The 18317-nt window shown below is 42.1% G+C and overlaps 1 protein-coding gene across 1 annotated transcript in view; it reads right to left on the bottom strand.

Annotated features, from left to right (window-relative positions):
- Positions 1-15270, bottom strand: part of CCBE1 (collagen and calcium binding EGF domains 1) — a 230687-nt gene extending 215417 nt beyond the window's left edge. Inside the window, exons 1-2 of the mRNA XM_072133333.1 lie at positions 14246-15270; positions 13008-13088 (exon numbers count right to left, since the gene is read on the bottom strand). Of these exons, the coding sequence (XP_071989434.1) occupies positions 13008-13088; positions 14246-14352 (188 nt within the window). The 5' untranslated portion in view covers positions 14353-15270. The remainder of the gene's footprint in view (positions 1-13007; positions 13089-14245) is intronic.
- Positions 15271-18317: the final 3047 nt, after the last annotated feature.

Here is an 18317-nt window from a genome sequence, read left to right as displayed (position 1 = left end):
AAGGAGTCAGGACCAATGATGATAAGTTCTTCCAGTTTGGTATTAAGTTACAGGCTTCTTAGATTTCTTCAGAGCGGTCTCCCATTCCCATGATATAATCAGATCATTCAAGTCATAACTTGGTCAAGTAGTCGGCTTGTCCACCACCAACAAAATGTCAAGATACCGTTTTGGCTTCCGAAGTCAAGATAAAATGAGCATCTAAAAACGTAATGAAGAAGTATCTTTACTGTATCCCAAGGACCTATGAATTATATGTAGACCTCTACCACCAGTTTTGAAGAAGATTACCGGTTCCTTAACCTGACCTGTCTTCTGACCTTGCTACATATATCCAATGACCTAATTAGATTGACCAACACAAGTCATAACTAGTCAGCTTGAGTAGTCAGCTTGTCCATCAACACCAAAAACTCAAGATATCGTATTTGTTTCTTGCACCAAGATTTGGAGACAGCCTGAGATTTTCTCGAGGGGGGTCTTCAATGAGACCCAAGGTATGATCATATATTGACCTGTACCTCTGGTTTGGAAGTAAGTGTATAGGGAACTGGTCTTGAAGAAGCTTAAAACACATGGAAACAGCCATCTCCGGAGAACATCATCAATTTCGGGTCGTTGAGTGTGATTCCTTGACTAGTACTGTACTGTCCTGCTGTGTTGTCCGATAGGACGTGAACTCTTTACATGATGAACATTGCTACCCTGTTTCCCCGAAAATAAGACAGTGTCTTATATTAATTTTTGATCCTAAAGAGGCACTAGGTCTTATTTTCAGGGGATTCTTATTTTTCCATGAACAAGAATTTACATTTAGCGTTGAACAAAAAATCAACTTCTCTAACATCCTTATGACTCTCCAAACTCTGAATTTCATGCTGTATTTCTTGTGACTCCATTTCTATTAGAATCATTGACCCCGATCTCTCATGTTTAGTAAAAGCACTTTCCATAAATGACCCTTCTTATCCTGGAAGCTGCTGGTATCACGTTTGCAGCACAACAACCAGTGATTTACTTCCATGAATTCTTCTCCATGTCACATCCTTCTGCAGCATCTAAAAGATTTACTAGTACTAATGTATGGCGCGGGGGGAGCTGCTGCTATGGCGGCTGCTAGGTCTTATTTTCAGGGGAGGCCTTATATTTCTAAGCCTGGACAAAATTGTGCTAGGTCTTACTTTCGGGGGATGTCTTATTTTGGGGGAAACAGGGTAAAAATCATCCAAATATAGACAATGATGAAGATACAGATGTTTATGGAAAAGCAGAAGAAGCTTCCATCACTGGGAATATCAAGTGAACTTGTAAACATGAAGCACAGATTACACTGAGGCTTCCCGAAGTCAATGCTCCGTATGTAAACACATTGTTGGCTATCTGGACGTACACGACACCGCTCTGGGCAGCTTCAACCCTACGCACTTTATAATGACGTAAAACAGAAGTTTCTAGATGGAGTATGGGAATGTTGTCGGCTTGTAGAGTTAGGATGGAAGGTCCTAAAACTGGGACCTGTACTGGATCATTGTGTAATGGCCTGGACACCAACATAAGCCACAAACACAACACAGAAAATTAAGGAGATCCTAACACCATTAACCCGTCATGACCGATCCCTCCTGCCTCTGCCCTAGTCTGTCATTTAATAATTCTGGATATCTAAGTTTCTTATCTAGGTGTCAAGCTTAGCGGAGGAGAGCACCGGGATCATCATCAAGAGGAGCAGAGGTAAGTATTTCTAAGTGTTTTTTGTGTTTTTTCAACTGGTTGATTTCCTTTAAAAGGCACCTACCACCCCGATTCTACCTATAAAGGTAGAAGGGGTGGTAGGTGGATGAATAGGACTTGAGGATAGCTCTTTTTTGGGCTAATCCTCACGTCCAGGGTGTCTTTTAGAAAACTTTATTGCAGGTATATGTCAATTTTTTTATGCGGCTACTGGGGCGTGGAGTAGGCGGACATGAGGCTACTAGTCGCGGCTACTCCACGCCCCAGTAGCCACGTTACTCCGCCTACCATTTAATCTTCGGCGCGCAGCTCCTCGTAGCTGCGCACCCTCGTCCTAGTGTCCGGCATTCTGCGCATGCGCAGAACGCAGGCCTTCGGCTGCGCGGCCGCAGATCCGGGGCCGGAGCTACTGCGCATGCGCAGAAGGCCGCAGATGCTGGGGGACTCGGACGAGGGCGCGCAGCTACGAAAAGCTGTGCGCCGAAGATTAAATGGTAGGCGGAGTAACGTGGCTACTGGGGCGTGGAGTAGCCGCGACTAGTAGCCTCATGTCCACCTACTCCACGCCCCAGTAGCCGCATAAAAAAATTTACATATGCCTGCATTAAAGTTTTCTAAAAGACACCCGAGACGTGAGGATTAGCCCAAAAAAGGGCTATCCTAACGTCCCATTCATCCACCTACCACCCCTTCTACCTTTATAGGTAGAATCGGGGTGGTGGGTGCCCTTTAAACATATCTATCATCTATCTATCTTATAATACCAAGAGATAGGGAATCACCAATGTGTATATATATATAAGGGAGCACTTTAGGCCTCTGTACATTCACCCAACTAACTGATAGAGATTTCAACACTTAGTAAGAGTAACTATGACGTGTTCCTCAGTCATTTCCTCTCGCTTTGCTGGAGAACATCTTGATCATGGTGAAGGGATCACTATTTCACCAATACAACTTTCAAGAGAATTCATATTGTGAAATCAAACTGCATTAAATTACTCCAAATTCTCTGTTAAGAGTTTAACAAGTCACATACTTTATCTTTGTGCTCATCTGTAACCCTTACGTGACGGTTCTTTTTGAAAAATCAATCAACTTTTCAAATAATCTAAAAGTACATTTCCTGTTGCTTTGTGTTTGCAGTTCCTTTGCCCACTTGTGTCTCCACGGTACCAGACTACAAGGAGGCCCACGGTTGTAGGAAAACCACAGTCATTTATCTTAGACTGTTGCGCCTTTTTTGCTTGGATTCTAGTGACTTTTTGGGTACATTGGGGTATTTGCCTAATTTTTTGCGCCTTTTTCCAGCAGTTCGCCGGAGTTCGCCGTGTAGCAGTTTCCTGGTTTGCGCCTAATTTGTCTTTGTATTTCTCCTGCTTCCAGATGTTTGCGCCTTATTTAACATTGATTCGCGCCTATATGGGTGCAATAAAACACCAGTCCTGACCAGGCTTAGGAAAGGCAAGGGTGTGATTTGCGCAACAAAATTGCTCCTTTTTTAAAATTTGCACCTAATAAGGCTCAAAAAAAATCTTTATTTGACAAAGAGCCAAATCAGGTGCAAAAAAATAGACTCACAAAAGGCTCAAAAAAAGCTCAGGGAAGTGGTAAATAAGAGAAATGACCCCCATAATCTCTTGATTGACTTCTGGACCTGCAGATATGATCCATCTACCCGTACAGAACAACAGGTGAAGGGAATATAACCTCAATGTTCTGTGGGGTCCATAGTCCTTCATTTTAGAATTTGTTGTAGTTGGAAAGCTAAAACATGCAATTTTGCATGTGGCGCAATAAACTGGCGCAGGTTATAGCTGAAATTTACACCAGGTTGGAACTGATCTAGATTTCCATTCCAGAATGGAATTACTAAGAGGTCGGAACTTCACAGTAATTCCGTCTTGTTGTGCAGCTTGTACGCCATTTATTAAGACTTCCCTACATACATCGGGCCAACTACTAAGTGTAGTTGCTGTGCCAGAATTATCACACATTACAATAATCTGTGATGTGTTGAGTTCCTGCCTCTTATTAATCACTTTACTTTAGGCGCAGTTTAGGCGCAATGTTAGATTCGGGCTCTAACATGTGATCCCCCTACAAGCTCCTCTCTGCTTCTCTCCCGCACCCCAGCATGAGAATGACCCCCACAGCAGCACCCAAGTGTGTGACACCCTGCACCCAGTGACCTCCTCAGCAGGGGCTTCTCCTGCAGGGGATCCACCAGTGCTGGTCTCCTGCTGCACCCCTGTAATTCTGATCAGTGTCCTCCTCAGTGTGGTCATCCTGCTACACAGGACACTTCTCTGTACTATCTGCAAAACCCTACAAACTTCTATTCTCTCCTGCTTTGAGCTGCTGCTTTTGTAGATTGTTTCTTAAATAGAAGGTCATGAACTGTAAACAGAGGCTCCACGTAATGTCTGTGGTGTCTGCAGTGTGTGTAGTGTCTGTGGTGTTTGCAGTGTCTTTAGTGTCTGTGGTGTCTGCAGTGTGTGTAGTGTCTGTGGTGTCTGCAGTGTCTGTAGTATCTGTAGTGTCTGTGGTGTCTGCAGTGTGTGTAGTCGTGTCTGTGGTGTCTGCAGTGTCTGTAGTATCTGTAGTGTCTGTGGTGTCTGTAGTGTGTGTAGTGTCTGTGTTGTCTGCAGTGTCTGTGGTGTCTGTAGTGTGTGTAGTGTCTGTGGTGTCTGCAGTGTCTGTAGTATCTGTAGTGTCTGTGGTGTCTGCAGTGTCTGTAGTATCTGTAGTGTCTGTGGTGTCTGTAGTGTGTGTAGTGTCTGTGGTGTCTGTAGTGTGTGTAGTGTCTGTGGTGTCTGCAGTGTCTGTAGTATCTGTAGTGTCTGTGGTGTCTGTAGTGTGTGTAGTGTCTGTAGTGTCTGTAATATCTGCAGTGTGTGTAGTGTGTGTAGTGTGTGTAGTGTCTGAAGTGTGTGTAGTGTCTGTAGTGTGTGTAGTGTCTGTAGTGTGTGTAGTGTCTGTAGTGTCTGTAGTGTCTGTGGTGTCTGTAGTGTGTGTAGTGTCTGTGGTGTCTGTAGTGTCTGTAGTGTCTGTGGTGTCTGCAGTGTCTGTAGTATCTGTAGTGTCTGTGGTGTCTGTAGTGTGTGTAGTGTCTGTAGTGTCTGTAATATCTGCAGTGTGTGTAGTGTGTGTAGTGTCTGAAGTGTGTGTAGTGTCTGTAGTGTGTGTAGTGTCTGTAGTGTGTGTAGTGTCTGCAGTGTGTGTAGTGTCTGTAGTGTGTGTAGTGTCTGCAGTGTGTGTAGTGTCTGTAGTGTGTGTAGTGTCTGTAGTGTGTGTAGTGTCTGCAGTGTGTGTAGTGTCTGCAGTGTGTGTAGTGTCTGCAGTTTCTTCAGTGTCTGTAGTGTTAGTAGTGTGTGTAGTATCCCTAGTGTCTGTAGTATATGTGGTGTCTGGAGTGTCTGTAGTGTGTGTAGTGTCTGTAGTGTGTGTAGTGTCTGTGGTGTATGTAGTGTATGTAGTGTCTGCAGTGTCTGTAGTGTCTGTAGTATCTGTAGTGTGTGCAGTGTTTGTAGTATCTGTAGTATCTGCAGTGTCTGTAGTGTGTGTAGTGTCTGCAGTGTCTGTTGTGTGTGTAGTATCTGTAGTGTGTGTAGTGTCTGCAGTGTGTGTAGTATCTGTGGTGTCTGTAGTGTCTGTGGTGTCTGTAGTATCTGTAGTGTCTGTGGTGTCTGTAGTATCTGTAGTGTGTGTAGTGTCTGTAGGGTCGTTAGTGTCTGCTGAGCTATGCTGTGGGGATGAGCTGCTTTGCACAGGGGCTCAGTGTTGCTTCTCAGTTTACACCACCTTTAAGCTGGACGGTTTCTGGGCCCATTTTTGCGCCTGAATGTAAAATCGCAAGTGATGAATATCATTAGACACAGCAAAACATCTGGATTGGTCGGATAAATGAGGGAAAACCTGGTTATTTTTGCTGCGCGGCTAGTTTGGTGTTTAGTCGCAAAAACAGTGCGACAATATAAAAAGGCGCAAAAACAACAGAAAAACGAGTGCTACATCTGGCCCATCATCTTTATACATCATCCCCAGCGCATGTATGTACACCCCGTGCAGGGAGGATATGGCCACGTGTTACTCACAGGAAGATAATACAAGTGCTGGAAGCGTCCCAGCTCTGTCACCTCCGCCATACGTGTATATTTATACAGATAGTATCAGCCTAAACACAGCGTCATGCACACAGCTCCGGGTTTGACACTTTATACAATTTCTTCACCACTTCTGGTTTTCAAACAAAGTAATGTCAGGCGAGCTGACTGTCAGGAGAGCTGACTGCGCAATGTGAGGAATGCATCTCAAGAGCCGCCTGAAGGACACTTACTAATATTAAGGGTCCTGCAGAGAGTATAAAGAGCAACTCAGTATTCAGAACACATGGATATTATAGAGCAGATGTAGCAGAGGCAACCCTGTCATTTAAAGGGGTTTGCCCATGAAAGAAAGTTCTTAATTTATAACCCCCTAGTGATGTTTACACAATAAAGATTATTTTAACCCCCTATTTTAAAATTTTGCTCAGTTTTATTGCTGTTTAAGCTCCTATCACTCAGTGATGGTCGGTGTAAGATTCTAGAGTGTGGGCGGGGACTCTCTGAGCAGACACTTCATGATCCCTCTGTGCTGTGAGGTGCTGTGTAATGACAATGTGCTTAGAGTATCAGGGTATAGGGTTTATCTACACTTTTATTTAGCTTCTGAACATTCACTAGTGTCTGACATAGAGAAGGAGAGATGAGACAGATCAGAGATGATGAGATCCATGAGATGGATATAACACACAATGACACTCTGATAACTCACCTATAACACACACACAGTCAACAGTGGTGTAACTTGAAGCTGATGGGCCCTGGTGCAAAGTCTGTGCCAGGCCCCCGACTATAATGTATGGTTTATAGTACTAGTCTTCTCATATGGCAAAGTGACGCCTTATGGGCCCCGGGTGCGATCACAACCTCTGCACCCCCTAAAGTTACACCCCTGACTGTCAGCTCTGCTACATGCCTCCTTACTCTGCTATATAGACCTGATCTTGAATGCAGCTTGTAGAGTAAGTCTTGCGGGCAGGAAGTGTCTATGTGTGAGCTCGTCTTGGGGGGTGGGCAGAGATCACACTGCATTGTGCAGACAGGAGAAGCTATTCATTAAAAGAATCTGCCCGGCCCAACCATAGAAGATTTACGGTCGGATCCCAGTGCAACCAAAATTGTGTATATCAGGACTGAGAGAGACAGGTTGGATTTTTATTAATAACAGTAAATTAGAGAATATGCTAGTTTATCCTGAGAATATGTAAGATTCTTTTCTTCCTGGGAGGAATGTCCCTTTAACTGTTCTGAGAGATTCTGAGTAAATTAGAAGGTATTTCAGAAGGTTTAGCCACACTTATATTTTGCAAAAAAAACCTGTGCTGCGCTTGTTTTTTGGATTGATTGGAATTTCACAGATAAAGTTTGGAGACAAAACTGGATCAATCTGTAATTTCACTGTATTGCAGAGCGCTGCTGTATATGGAAGGAAAACAAATAAATTTTAACAGGGCCGCCACTAGGAATTTTGGGGCCTCTGACTGGAAGATTTTTGTGCCCCCCTCCTGTGTTCATCCCACATTGATACTTAACATTATACACAATTTTTTTTGACCAAAACATTTTTGAGCTATGGCAAGCTTGACAGGACCCTACTCTACTGCACGCGCCCCCGCAGTATATAGATAGCCCCTGCACATGCCCACTCAGTATATAGATAGCCCCTGCACGTGGCCACTCAGTATATAGATAGCCCCTGCACGTGGCCACTCAGTATATAGATAGCCCCTGCACATGCCCACTCAGTATATAGATAGCCCCTGCACATGCCCACTCAGTATATAGATAGCCCCTGCACGTGGCCACTCTGTATATAGATAGCCCCTGCACATGCCCACTCAGTATATAGATAGCCCCTGCACGTGTTCACTCTGTATATAGATAGCCCCTGCACGTGGCCACTCAGTATATAGATAGCCCCTGCACATGCCCACTCAGTATATAGATAGCCCCTGCACGTGGCCACTCAGTATATAGATAGCCCCTGCACATGCCCACTCAGTATATAGATAGCCCCTGCACGTGGCCACTCAGTATATAGATAGCCCCATGCACGTGCCCACTCAGTATATAGATAGCCCCTGCACGTGTTCACTCTGTATATAGATAGCCCCTGCACGTGGCCACTCTGTATATAGATAGCCCCTGCACATGCCCACTCAGTATATAGATAGCCCCTGCACGTGGCCACTCAGTATATAGATAGCCCCTGCACATGCCCACTCAGTATATAGATAGCCCCTGCACGTGTTCACTCTGTATATAGATAGCCCCTGCACGTGGCCACTCAGTATATAGATAGCCCCTGCACATGCCCACTCAGTATATAGATAGCCCCTGCACGTGTTCACTCTGTATATAGATAGCCCCTGCACGTGGCCACTCAGTATATAGATAGCCCCTGCACGTGGCCACTCAGTATATAGATAGCCCCTGCACGTGTTCACTCTGTATATAGATAGCCCCTGCACATGCCCACTCAGTATATAGATAGCCCCTGCACGTGGCCACTCAGTATATAGATAGCCCCTGCACATGCCCACTCAGTATATAGATAGCCCCTGCACGTGTTCACTCTGTATATAGATAGCCCCTGCACGTGGCCACTCAGTATATAGATAGCCCCTGCACATGCCCACTCAGTATATAGATAGCCCCTGCACGTGTTCACTCTGTATATAGATAGCCCCTGCACGTGGCCACTCAGTATATAGATAGCCCCTGCACGTGGCCACTCAGTATATAGATAGCCCCTGCACGTGTTCACTCTGTATATAGATAGCCCCTGCACGTGCCCACTCAGTATATAGATAGCCCCTCAGGCCCCCCTTCTGATAGGACAATGGGGGGGTCCTTGAACACAGTCCCACTAGACCCCCCATGATGGCGACCCTGGCTGTAAATGATCAGGCATTGCTTAACAGAGGAACAACAAAGACGACAAAGCAGGGACTGTGCACCATCAAGATGCTTAGATGGCCCTATGACCTGACCTAAGATCTGACCAGGGATATAACGAGCAGCGCACCTGTGTGACATCACATGACCAGGGATATAACGAACAGCGCACCTGTGTGACATCACATGACCAGGTATATAACGAGCCGTGCACCTGTGTGACATCACATGACCAGGGATATAACGAGCCAGGCACCTGTGTGACATCACATGACCAGGGATATAACGAGCCAGGCACCTGTGTGACATCACATGACCAGCTATATAACGATCCGTGCACCTGTATGACATCACATGACCAGGGATATAACGTGCTGTGCACCTGTGTGACATCACATGGCCAGGGATATAACGAGCTGGCAGCTGTGTGACATCACATGACCAGGGATATAAAGAGCCAGGCACCTGTGTGACATCACATGACCAGCTATATAACGAGTCGTGCACCTGTATGACATCACATGATCAGGGATATAACGAACAGCGCACCTGTGTGACATCACATGACCAGGGATATAACGAGCCCTGAACCTGTGTGACATCACATGACCAGGGATATAACGAGCCGTGCACCTGTGTGGCATCACATGACCTGGGATATAACGAGCAGCGCACCTGTGTGACATCACATGACCAGGGATATATAACGAGACATTCACCTGCGTGACATCACATGACCAGGGATATAATCAGCAGTGCACCTGTGTGACATCACATGATCATGGATTTTAGTAGCTGAAGCTCTCAAATTAACTTTGAGTGACTGCCTCCATATTGTGTAATTGCTGGTCATGCAATATTGTCTAAAGTACAAGTATAAGAGTTTTATAGGTAAATTCCCCACAGAATTCCCTTCTTTCCCCTTGGACATGGACTCTGTACAATCGCTGACAGTAGGATAATGAATGGCTGTATGTAATGTAAGGTAAGTGGATATCATGTATCAGAAAAGTACATTTTCGTGTAATCTGATATTGGGTTTTCTGGTCATTTTACACAAACACTCCAGAAATGTGCACAAGTGAGCAGCAATTTCCATAGAAGTGTCACATGATCCGACTTATATATCACCTAATAAAAAGTGAGCGGCCGGCGGGGCTCATCCTCAATGTGCCGCCGAGGTGCAGGGGCGACCCGTGATCCCCTAATAAACAGATGATCTGCTGCAGCCATAAAAGTACAAAGAATCCGACCCGTAATGAGTGAAAGTCACAATGTGCAGAGAGACGACTCCTCATGTAATCCCCTCCAGACAGACAAGCGCAATAATCGCACAATAGACGAAACTCTAACACGGGAAGTCTGCAGCCAACCAAGACGTGACATCAGTGCGCCAGAAAAATCCCACAACAAACCAAATCCGAGGAACAGCAATAACTTTAATCTCAGAAACTTTACATACAATGGATATTTCCATGTATCTATATCTAAAACATCTGCTATATTATAGGTATAAAGCTCCAATGTAGAATCTATGGAAACAGACTATAAGAAGCTAAAGGCGCACCCTGCACCCATGTGTCACTCCTCTCCTTCTCAGCTTCATGTAGAGACAATAGAATAAGGAACAGATTGAAAGATGAAGAAATAGCGGGAGGGTCAGACTACACTGAGTTTGTTTGTAGCCTGTTACCATAGAGACCCATAGTTCTGTGTAGTATCTATCTAATATGTATCTATTATCTATCTATCTATCTATCTATCTATCTATCTATCCATCTATCTATCTATCCATCTATCTATCTATCTATCTATCTATCTCATATCTATCTATCTATCTATCTATGTCCTATCTATCTATCTATCTATCTATCTATGTCCTATCTATCTATCTATCTCATATCTATCTATCTATCTATCTATGTCCTATCTATCTATCTATCTATCTATCTATCTATCTATGTCCTATCTATCTATCTATCTCATATCTATCTATCTCATATCTATCTATCTCATATCTATCTATCTATCTATCTCATATCTATCTATCTATCTCCTATCTATCTATCTATCTATCTATCTATCTATCTATCTATCTATCTCATATCTATCTATCTATCTATCTCATATCTATCTATCTCATATCTATCTATCTATCTATCTATCTATCTCATATCTATCTATCTATCTATCTATCTCATATCTATCTCATACATATCTATCTATCTCATATATATCTATCTACAAAAGGTAAAGTCCAAAGCAGCACAGGTCAATATGGGTGCAGGAGCCGTAGGTCGCCTGGCAATGGTCCGCACGTATATATCCAAAATATCTATCTATCTATCTCATATCTATCTATATCTAATATGTATCTATTATCTATCCATCTCTATCCATCCATCTAATATCCATCTATCTATCTATCTATCTATCTCATATCTATCTATATCTAATATGTATCTATTATCTATCCATCTCTATCCATCTAATATCCATCTATCTCCAATCTATCTATCTATCTATCTCATATCTATCTATATCATATCTATCTCCTATTTATCTATCTCATATCTATCTATATCTAATATGTATCTATTATCTATCCATCTCTATCCATCCATCTAATATCCATCTATCTCCAATCTATCTATCTATCTATATCATATCTATCTATCTCCTATTTATCTATCTCATATCTATCTATCTCCTATTTATCTATCTATCTATCTCATATCTATCTATCTCATATCTATCTATCTCCTATCTATTTATCTGTCTCCTATCTATCTATCTATCTATCTATCTCATATCTATCTATTTATCTATCTCCTATCTATCTCATATCTATCTTATATCTAAAAAGTGAAGAGGCAGCACTCCAAGGTGTGTTGAAAGGGGTGAACCTTTATTCCATAAACCGCGACGTTTTGGTGTAGATCTACAACTTTGTCAAGTCGCGGTTGATGGAATAAAGGTTCACCCCTTTCAACACACCTTGGAGTGCTGCCTCTTCACTTTCTATAATTGGGATTCGTGCCAAGGAATCATCGACTACTGCACTCATTGTCAGCTGTGCTGCTCTGGACTCTCCATTTGTATCTCATATCTATCTATTTCATATCTATCTAATATCTATTTAAAGGAAATCTAACACTAAAGCATCTACATCTACTCACCTGCGCTCTTCTTAATGTTGATCCCGACACTTGTCTTCTCTCACAGCACCGCCCTCTCCCAGCATGGAAGGGCGTGAATAATTAGCGGCCCGGAGCACCAGACATTGCATCCCCGCGCTCCAGGCTGCTTTATATAAGTTTTTTCTCTAGGTGATCACGGTGCGTCAAGCTTAGAGAAGACAAGCGCCAGGATCAACATCAAGAGGAGGACCGGTGAGTAGCGTAGCGTTTTTTTTTTTCTTTTTGTACTAGATTTCCTTTAATATGTTTCTATTATCTATCTATGTATCTGCCTCTCATATCTATCTGATATCCAAATTTATTTGAACTTTTTACACAAGGAGGGTGCAATACTGGTTTCATTTCCCTTGTACAGGACTGATCGGTTTCGCATTATACAGCACAGGACATGTATCATTTAGATGTCTTTCTTCCTTTTTTCTTGCTCAGATCTTTGTCTTGTGTTATTTATAAAATAGGTGCATGGGGAATGACACATTCATACAAAAAGTCGCCTTTCACATGTTTTAGGTTTTTTTTTACACCCTCTTTGCTAAACATTTTCTCAGTATATTAAAAAGGTGCAGGTGATAAATCCATGTAATAATGGTGCAGGGAATAAACTACACGGAGGATTGAAATGATGAGGCTCCGGCCAGATATTGCACAAATCAGTCATAAATTAGGTGCCCGCTAAAGAAACAATAGAAAACAGACATAATTTTTTGCATTCTTCACCTGGTACAGTACATGCCCCCCTATAGCCCCCTATAGCCGCCGGCCCCCCATGGACTGTAGGACTGCACCGAAACTTTTACTGCACCCGCACATAAAAAAAAAGTCAAACTCTGGCAACAAAAAGACTCTTTAACCCATCACATAATAATAATTTAGCTCTTTGCACAGTAAAAACATCAAAATCCATGAGACGGCTGCAGAAGTCCACACCACAGGGCAGCCGAAGGGTTAATCCCACAGATGTGCGGCGCTGACAGCCCCTGTTGTCAGGACACGCCGCTTATCTCCAACATCATATCATCAAACACATGGGAATATCCACAAGCATTGACTGTACATGAACCGGAGAACTTACCTGAAGCAGGTCGTCAGCTCTCCCGTAGATTTCAGACAGGGGTACTTGGTGGTGGTGACTTTGTTTTCTGAACAGACTTCCCTAAAGATGAAAAGGAGTGAATGTCAGGGGTACAGTCAGGATTTTGCATTGCTTTCAGGCAGCCTATTGGCATCATTTATGTAAAGATTGGTCGATTAGGGAATTGCACTGTGAGCAATTGCACTCATATGTAATGTACTGGGACACTAGGACTTGGTAGCGATGAGTTCATTACATTTTATGTAGTTTCCTGTATTATTCTTTGGGGGATTAGCTGCAGTACCAGAACTACATATATATATATATATATATATATATATATGTGTATAACGGTTTCCATATAGAGATTAGTGTATGTACTACACAAACAAAAAAACACTGCATACTGATCGTACAGCACTGCTCCCAGCGATATACGTTTTTAAAAAAATGATGTTACAGTAATTTGCTACATTTTTTCAATTATTTGATTGTTAGTACAATAAATATTGACAATACAAGTGAATATTTACTACAATGATACAGTCTCATCAATGAATACAAAGGCAATAACCCATGAATCCCTGCAGCACCTTGAATATCTGATTGTAATGCAGGCATACAGGGGGGGGGCTCCACAAAACCAGCAAAGTGAAATTTTTGGGGCTACCTCCATGCACGTCACATGGTTTCGATCGGAAGTAAAACGCAACGATCCGGAGATTGACCAACAATTGAGGTCATGTGGGAGCTGCCAGCCATCAGCTGACTAGTTTATTGAGTACAAGTGTTCATAAAAAATTTTATATATATATATAATAACAATAATCATAATAATAATAAATAAAAGTCATAATAATTATTATTTTTAGATAATATAAAAACTATATGCTGCTCTAGCAACATACCATATAGTTATCAACTTAAGAATTTTTTTTAAAATTTTCCAGTAAACTGCTATTTTTTTAAAAAAAATTTTGATTAGGAAACATTTAGAACCACTTAAAAATTAGAATTAATATATAATAATAATAATAATTATTATTATTATTATTTGGTAATTAAACCCAAATTTTTGTAAAATCCCATAAACTGATGCAATAACCTGATAACCCCAGGTAACACCTACTTCAGTAGGACATGCAATGCCCACAGGGGACTCTCACCTGGAGGAAACTTAATCCATCAAGGTCTCACAAGGGTTAATAAGAATATATCAGTAACCTGAAGTCACCCACCTGTCTCCTTCCACCTCCTCCCTGTAGGTCCAAGCCAGTCCTAAGGAAACAAGCAACAAGAGGCAGCCCAGGCACAGGCAGATCCTCCTGGCACCTCTCTCACACATTGCCCCCTCCTTGCCCTGCTGGGTAAAGTCTTCTGCTCTCTCACCCCCCAAAAAACTTCTTCAGATCTTCAGGCTTTCTGATCTGCTAACATGAGCTGAACGACCAGGATTCAACCAGAGAAAGGCTGCAGGGGGCGCTCAGGAGACTGTGAGAGTGGAACCTGCAGAAGAACTGGTGAGGTTCAGCGAAGAGGGAGCACAAGTCAGACTATAGCTGAAGCTGCTCTGCCTGCTGTATAATATTGGAGGTGGAGCCCTAAATGCAGATCCCAGACCACTGGAAGACAAGTGAAGGACACTGGAAGTCTCACACACAGCCCCAGCGCTGCAGATCTTGTTGGGACTGCAGGAGAGCTGTTCTCTTTCTAGTCCGCTCTCTACTTGCAAACTCTCTTGACGCAGATGGGTTCTTTTTTATAGCAAGTTTTCAGATCTCTTCTTGTACCAGATCACGATCTCTTTTTTTGTTGCAGGTTCAACCTCTTATGTTTAGGTTTATTTGACCTTTTTCTACATACAGTTCTCTGAAACGTTATGTCTTCTACTTATTGATCGCCTTTGGAGCTTTCCCTCTTCTCCTTACAGATCCAGTTTGGAGCTTGCTCTCTCCCCCTTGCAGATTCCTTTGGAGCAGCTTGATGTCTTCTTCTTGTAGATCTCCTGGGTCTTGAAGTCTACTGGATGTATCTCTGGAGCTTCTGCTGTGAGTTGTAAGGATCTTCTCTGCTCTGATGTCCCAGGTCTGCTGTAGACCCCATGTAGTGGTTTTTGCTTCCCTGACTCCTTGTTACTCCTATATGTGTCCCCCTGACATGCTGCTTCTCCTTTCCCCTATGGTGCTCCTCAAGGTGGGATTGATTTCATGCTTTCATGTGACAGGTTTGGATTGTAGACCTTGTGGGATGTTTTTCTTTCCTCTTTTTTTTGTGCACAGAGGTTGAGTGATCAGAGAGGGAGGGGGCTGAGCTTGGTATGTCATCTACTAACCTCCTCACAGGGGGGTGCATGGCTCCTGCATCTGGACAGTAATATACTAATCATTATCTGTCGCTAGCTCCTATAACACAAAGCGTTTGTAAAACTTTCATCTTACCCCAGATCTACTGCACAACCCAAGCAATATAATAAGTATAGAATAGAGAATATATGTACATAGAAAACATGTCTGATATATCGCTGCCAGTACTTTATATATTCCAGGCAACAATGTATCTAAGCACATTCCCTCTAAAGAAATTCACAATCCACATGGAGCTAACTCCCAGCTTTCCAATAGTCCTGAACATCAGATTAGTCTAGGAAGAAGTACATTACCCATACTCGTGCCTGGAATAGCTTTACCATTCTGGACTCAGGGAAAGCTGGGTGACTACTCTCTCCGTGCTCTGGTAAGTAAATTGTCTCCCATCTTTCCCACAAACAGATTTAAGACTCAGAGATATCATGGCAAAGTATCTATCTATCTATCTATCTATCTATCTATCTATCTATCATATCTATCATATCTATCTATCTATCTATCTATCTATCTCATATCTATCTCCTATCTATCTATCTCATATATATCTATCTATCTATCTCATATCTATTTATCTATCTATCTATCTCATATCTATCTATCTATCTATCTATCTATCTCATATCTATCTCATATCTATCTATCTCATATATATATATCTATCTATCTCATATCTATTTATCTATCTATCTATCTCATATCTATCTATATATCTATCTATCTATCTATCTATCTATCTATCTATCTCATATCTATCTATCTATCTATCTATCTCATATCTATCTATCTCATATCTATCTATTTCATATCTATCTCTCTCTCAATATAGTAAAGGGGTTGTTATTGTCATATACCCTTTAAGGGAGACTATAGTTGGATTCCCTCCATCTATTACCTAGAATAATGAGCGTTTACCAAGTCTCTTTCCATAGAATCTGAAATACTTCTGCATTACATATCCAGATGATTCCTTAAAATAAGAACAATGTAATACTTTATTCCCCCTGTGGTGGTGAAGCAGGTAAATTAAAAGCACTTTCTTCATGGATCACATCTGATTGCAGTGATCAGTTTATGGTTATGTGACTGTACTAACAAAAGCAATATGCGGAAGTGCAGAACACCAGGAATACAAGTGCCATTGGCAAGGTGCAATGTGAACGCAACTCTAAAATGTTTCCTGGTCCATAGTGAGTTATTATTACACATTTACTTACAATGTCGGAAACTTCAATAAAAGTGCATTGTCCGTCTATTATCCTGCGTGCGACCGATTCACTAAGAAGGTGCACCAGAAATCATGAATGTGTTGCTTCCCCTCTCAGTTCCCACGGAGTCCACCATCTTTTTAGTGGTGCACCTTTAACATAGGGAGTGCAACACAATGGGGCTCATTTACTAAAGGTCTGCGGACCGCATTTTCGTCGGGTTTCCCAACGTTTTCCGTTTTGCGCTGCAATTAACTGGGGTTTTTTTGACGCACGTGATTGGATTTTGGCGCAATCGCAATGACTTTTATGCAACGCAAATCGGCACCCCTGCCCTCCCACGTTGTCAGCACAAAATTATTTTATTAGACACAAGCAGCAAAACTTGTCAGGTGGTTCCTCCCAGCCAATCAGTAAGAGGCGTTTTGCATACACTGCCCGTGTCTAGTAACAATGTGGTAACTACTTGAGTGCAGAGGAGGATTAGGACCACCATGGGCCCTGGGCTGTATGAATATTATGGACCCTGCAAGTCTGGAATCACTTCCTACATCTGGTATAGAATCAGCTTCTTGGGGAATGGAGGATGTGTCCCTTCTGCCGCTTTCAATCTGCGGTTTCAGCACCTTTGGAAGACCTTGAAAGGTCCTGAAATGGCTCTTGTGTATTGAGAGCAAGAACAGATGTACAAGGATTCATGGGTGAAGGTCCTTCTCAGTATATAATTTGGTGGGTGGTTTGGGTGGCCATGGGCCGTCTAGAAGGTTTGGGTTTCCGGGCTACTGCCCAAGCCACCTATATTATAATCAGGGCCGGATTATAATCCACTAGTGCTTGAGTGTTCAACTTAACTCTTTACGCATCAACATTTAAATCCTAAATCATCAGATCAGACCTAGTCCCAAAATGCCCCCAAAATTCTACAGGATGCTCAAATCCACAAACCGCACTCCCTTTTTGTTACATTTTTTTACCAAAAGCCATAGAAGTAGAGATCATCTGCAACTTTACTGTCCTTCTGTATACTATATAAAAAACTAATAATAATATAAATACTAAAAAAAATAAAAAGACACACAAATAATAATGTATATACCGGTAATTATATTATATATTTATATGTTACATGTCTTTCTCATTTTAGGAAAATTGGGAACCAAAATGATTTCTATTTGGCAAATGCCAAAATAATGAGAAAGAGAAGATCAAATGTAATGATATCAAAAAATTTACAATGCTTTAGTAGGTTGCAGGGAAAAAAAAAATCTTAACCCTTTCAGGACCTGCCACAGTAAATATACATCAGCTGGTCGTGAAACGGAGTACGGAGAGGGCTTTATGGTCGGCAGGCGCTAGCACCAATCACCGAAGTTAACCTGTTAGGTGCTGCTGTCAAACCCAACCATAGCACCTAACAGTGCTGAGTATGGGTACCAGTATGTTGGTTTTAGTACCCTAGGGGGCCTGAAATAATACTGCAGTTTAAAAAAAGTATATAAAAAATAAAAGAAATTTAAAAAAATCAGATAATTCAAACATGTTAGGTATCGCTGCATCCCAAAATGTCCCATCTATCAAAATCTAAATTTTTTTCGCCATTTTGCATTCAATAAAAAAATTGAATAAAAAGTGATCAAAAGCTCATAGAGTTGTCGCGTGCGACACAATCCCCAGTTAAATACCTGTCACAGCGGCTCAAATTCCGAAAACGTCAGAAAAAACAACGAAAGTGCGTCCGC

Source organism: Engystomops pustulosus, chromosome 1, assembly GCF_040894005.1.
Source record: "Engystomops pustulosus chromosome 1, aEngPut4.maternal, whole genome shotgun sequence".
In the NCBI taxonomy this organism is placed as follows: domain Eukaryota; kingdom Metazoa; phylum Chordata; class Amphibia; order Anura; family Leptodactylidae; genus Engystomops; species Engystomops pustulosus.
The sequence above is the reverse complement of the archived record's forward strand: the minus strand, read 5'-3'. Positions and strand labels throughout refer to the sequence as shown.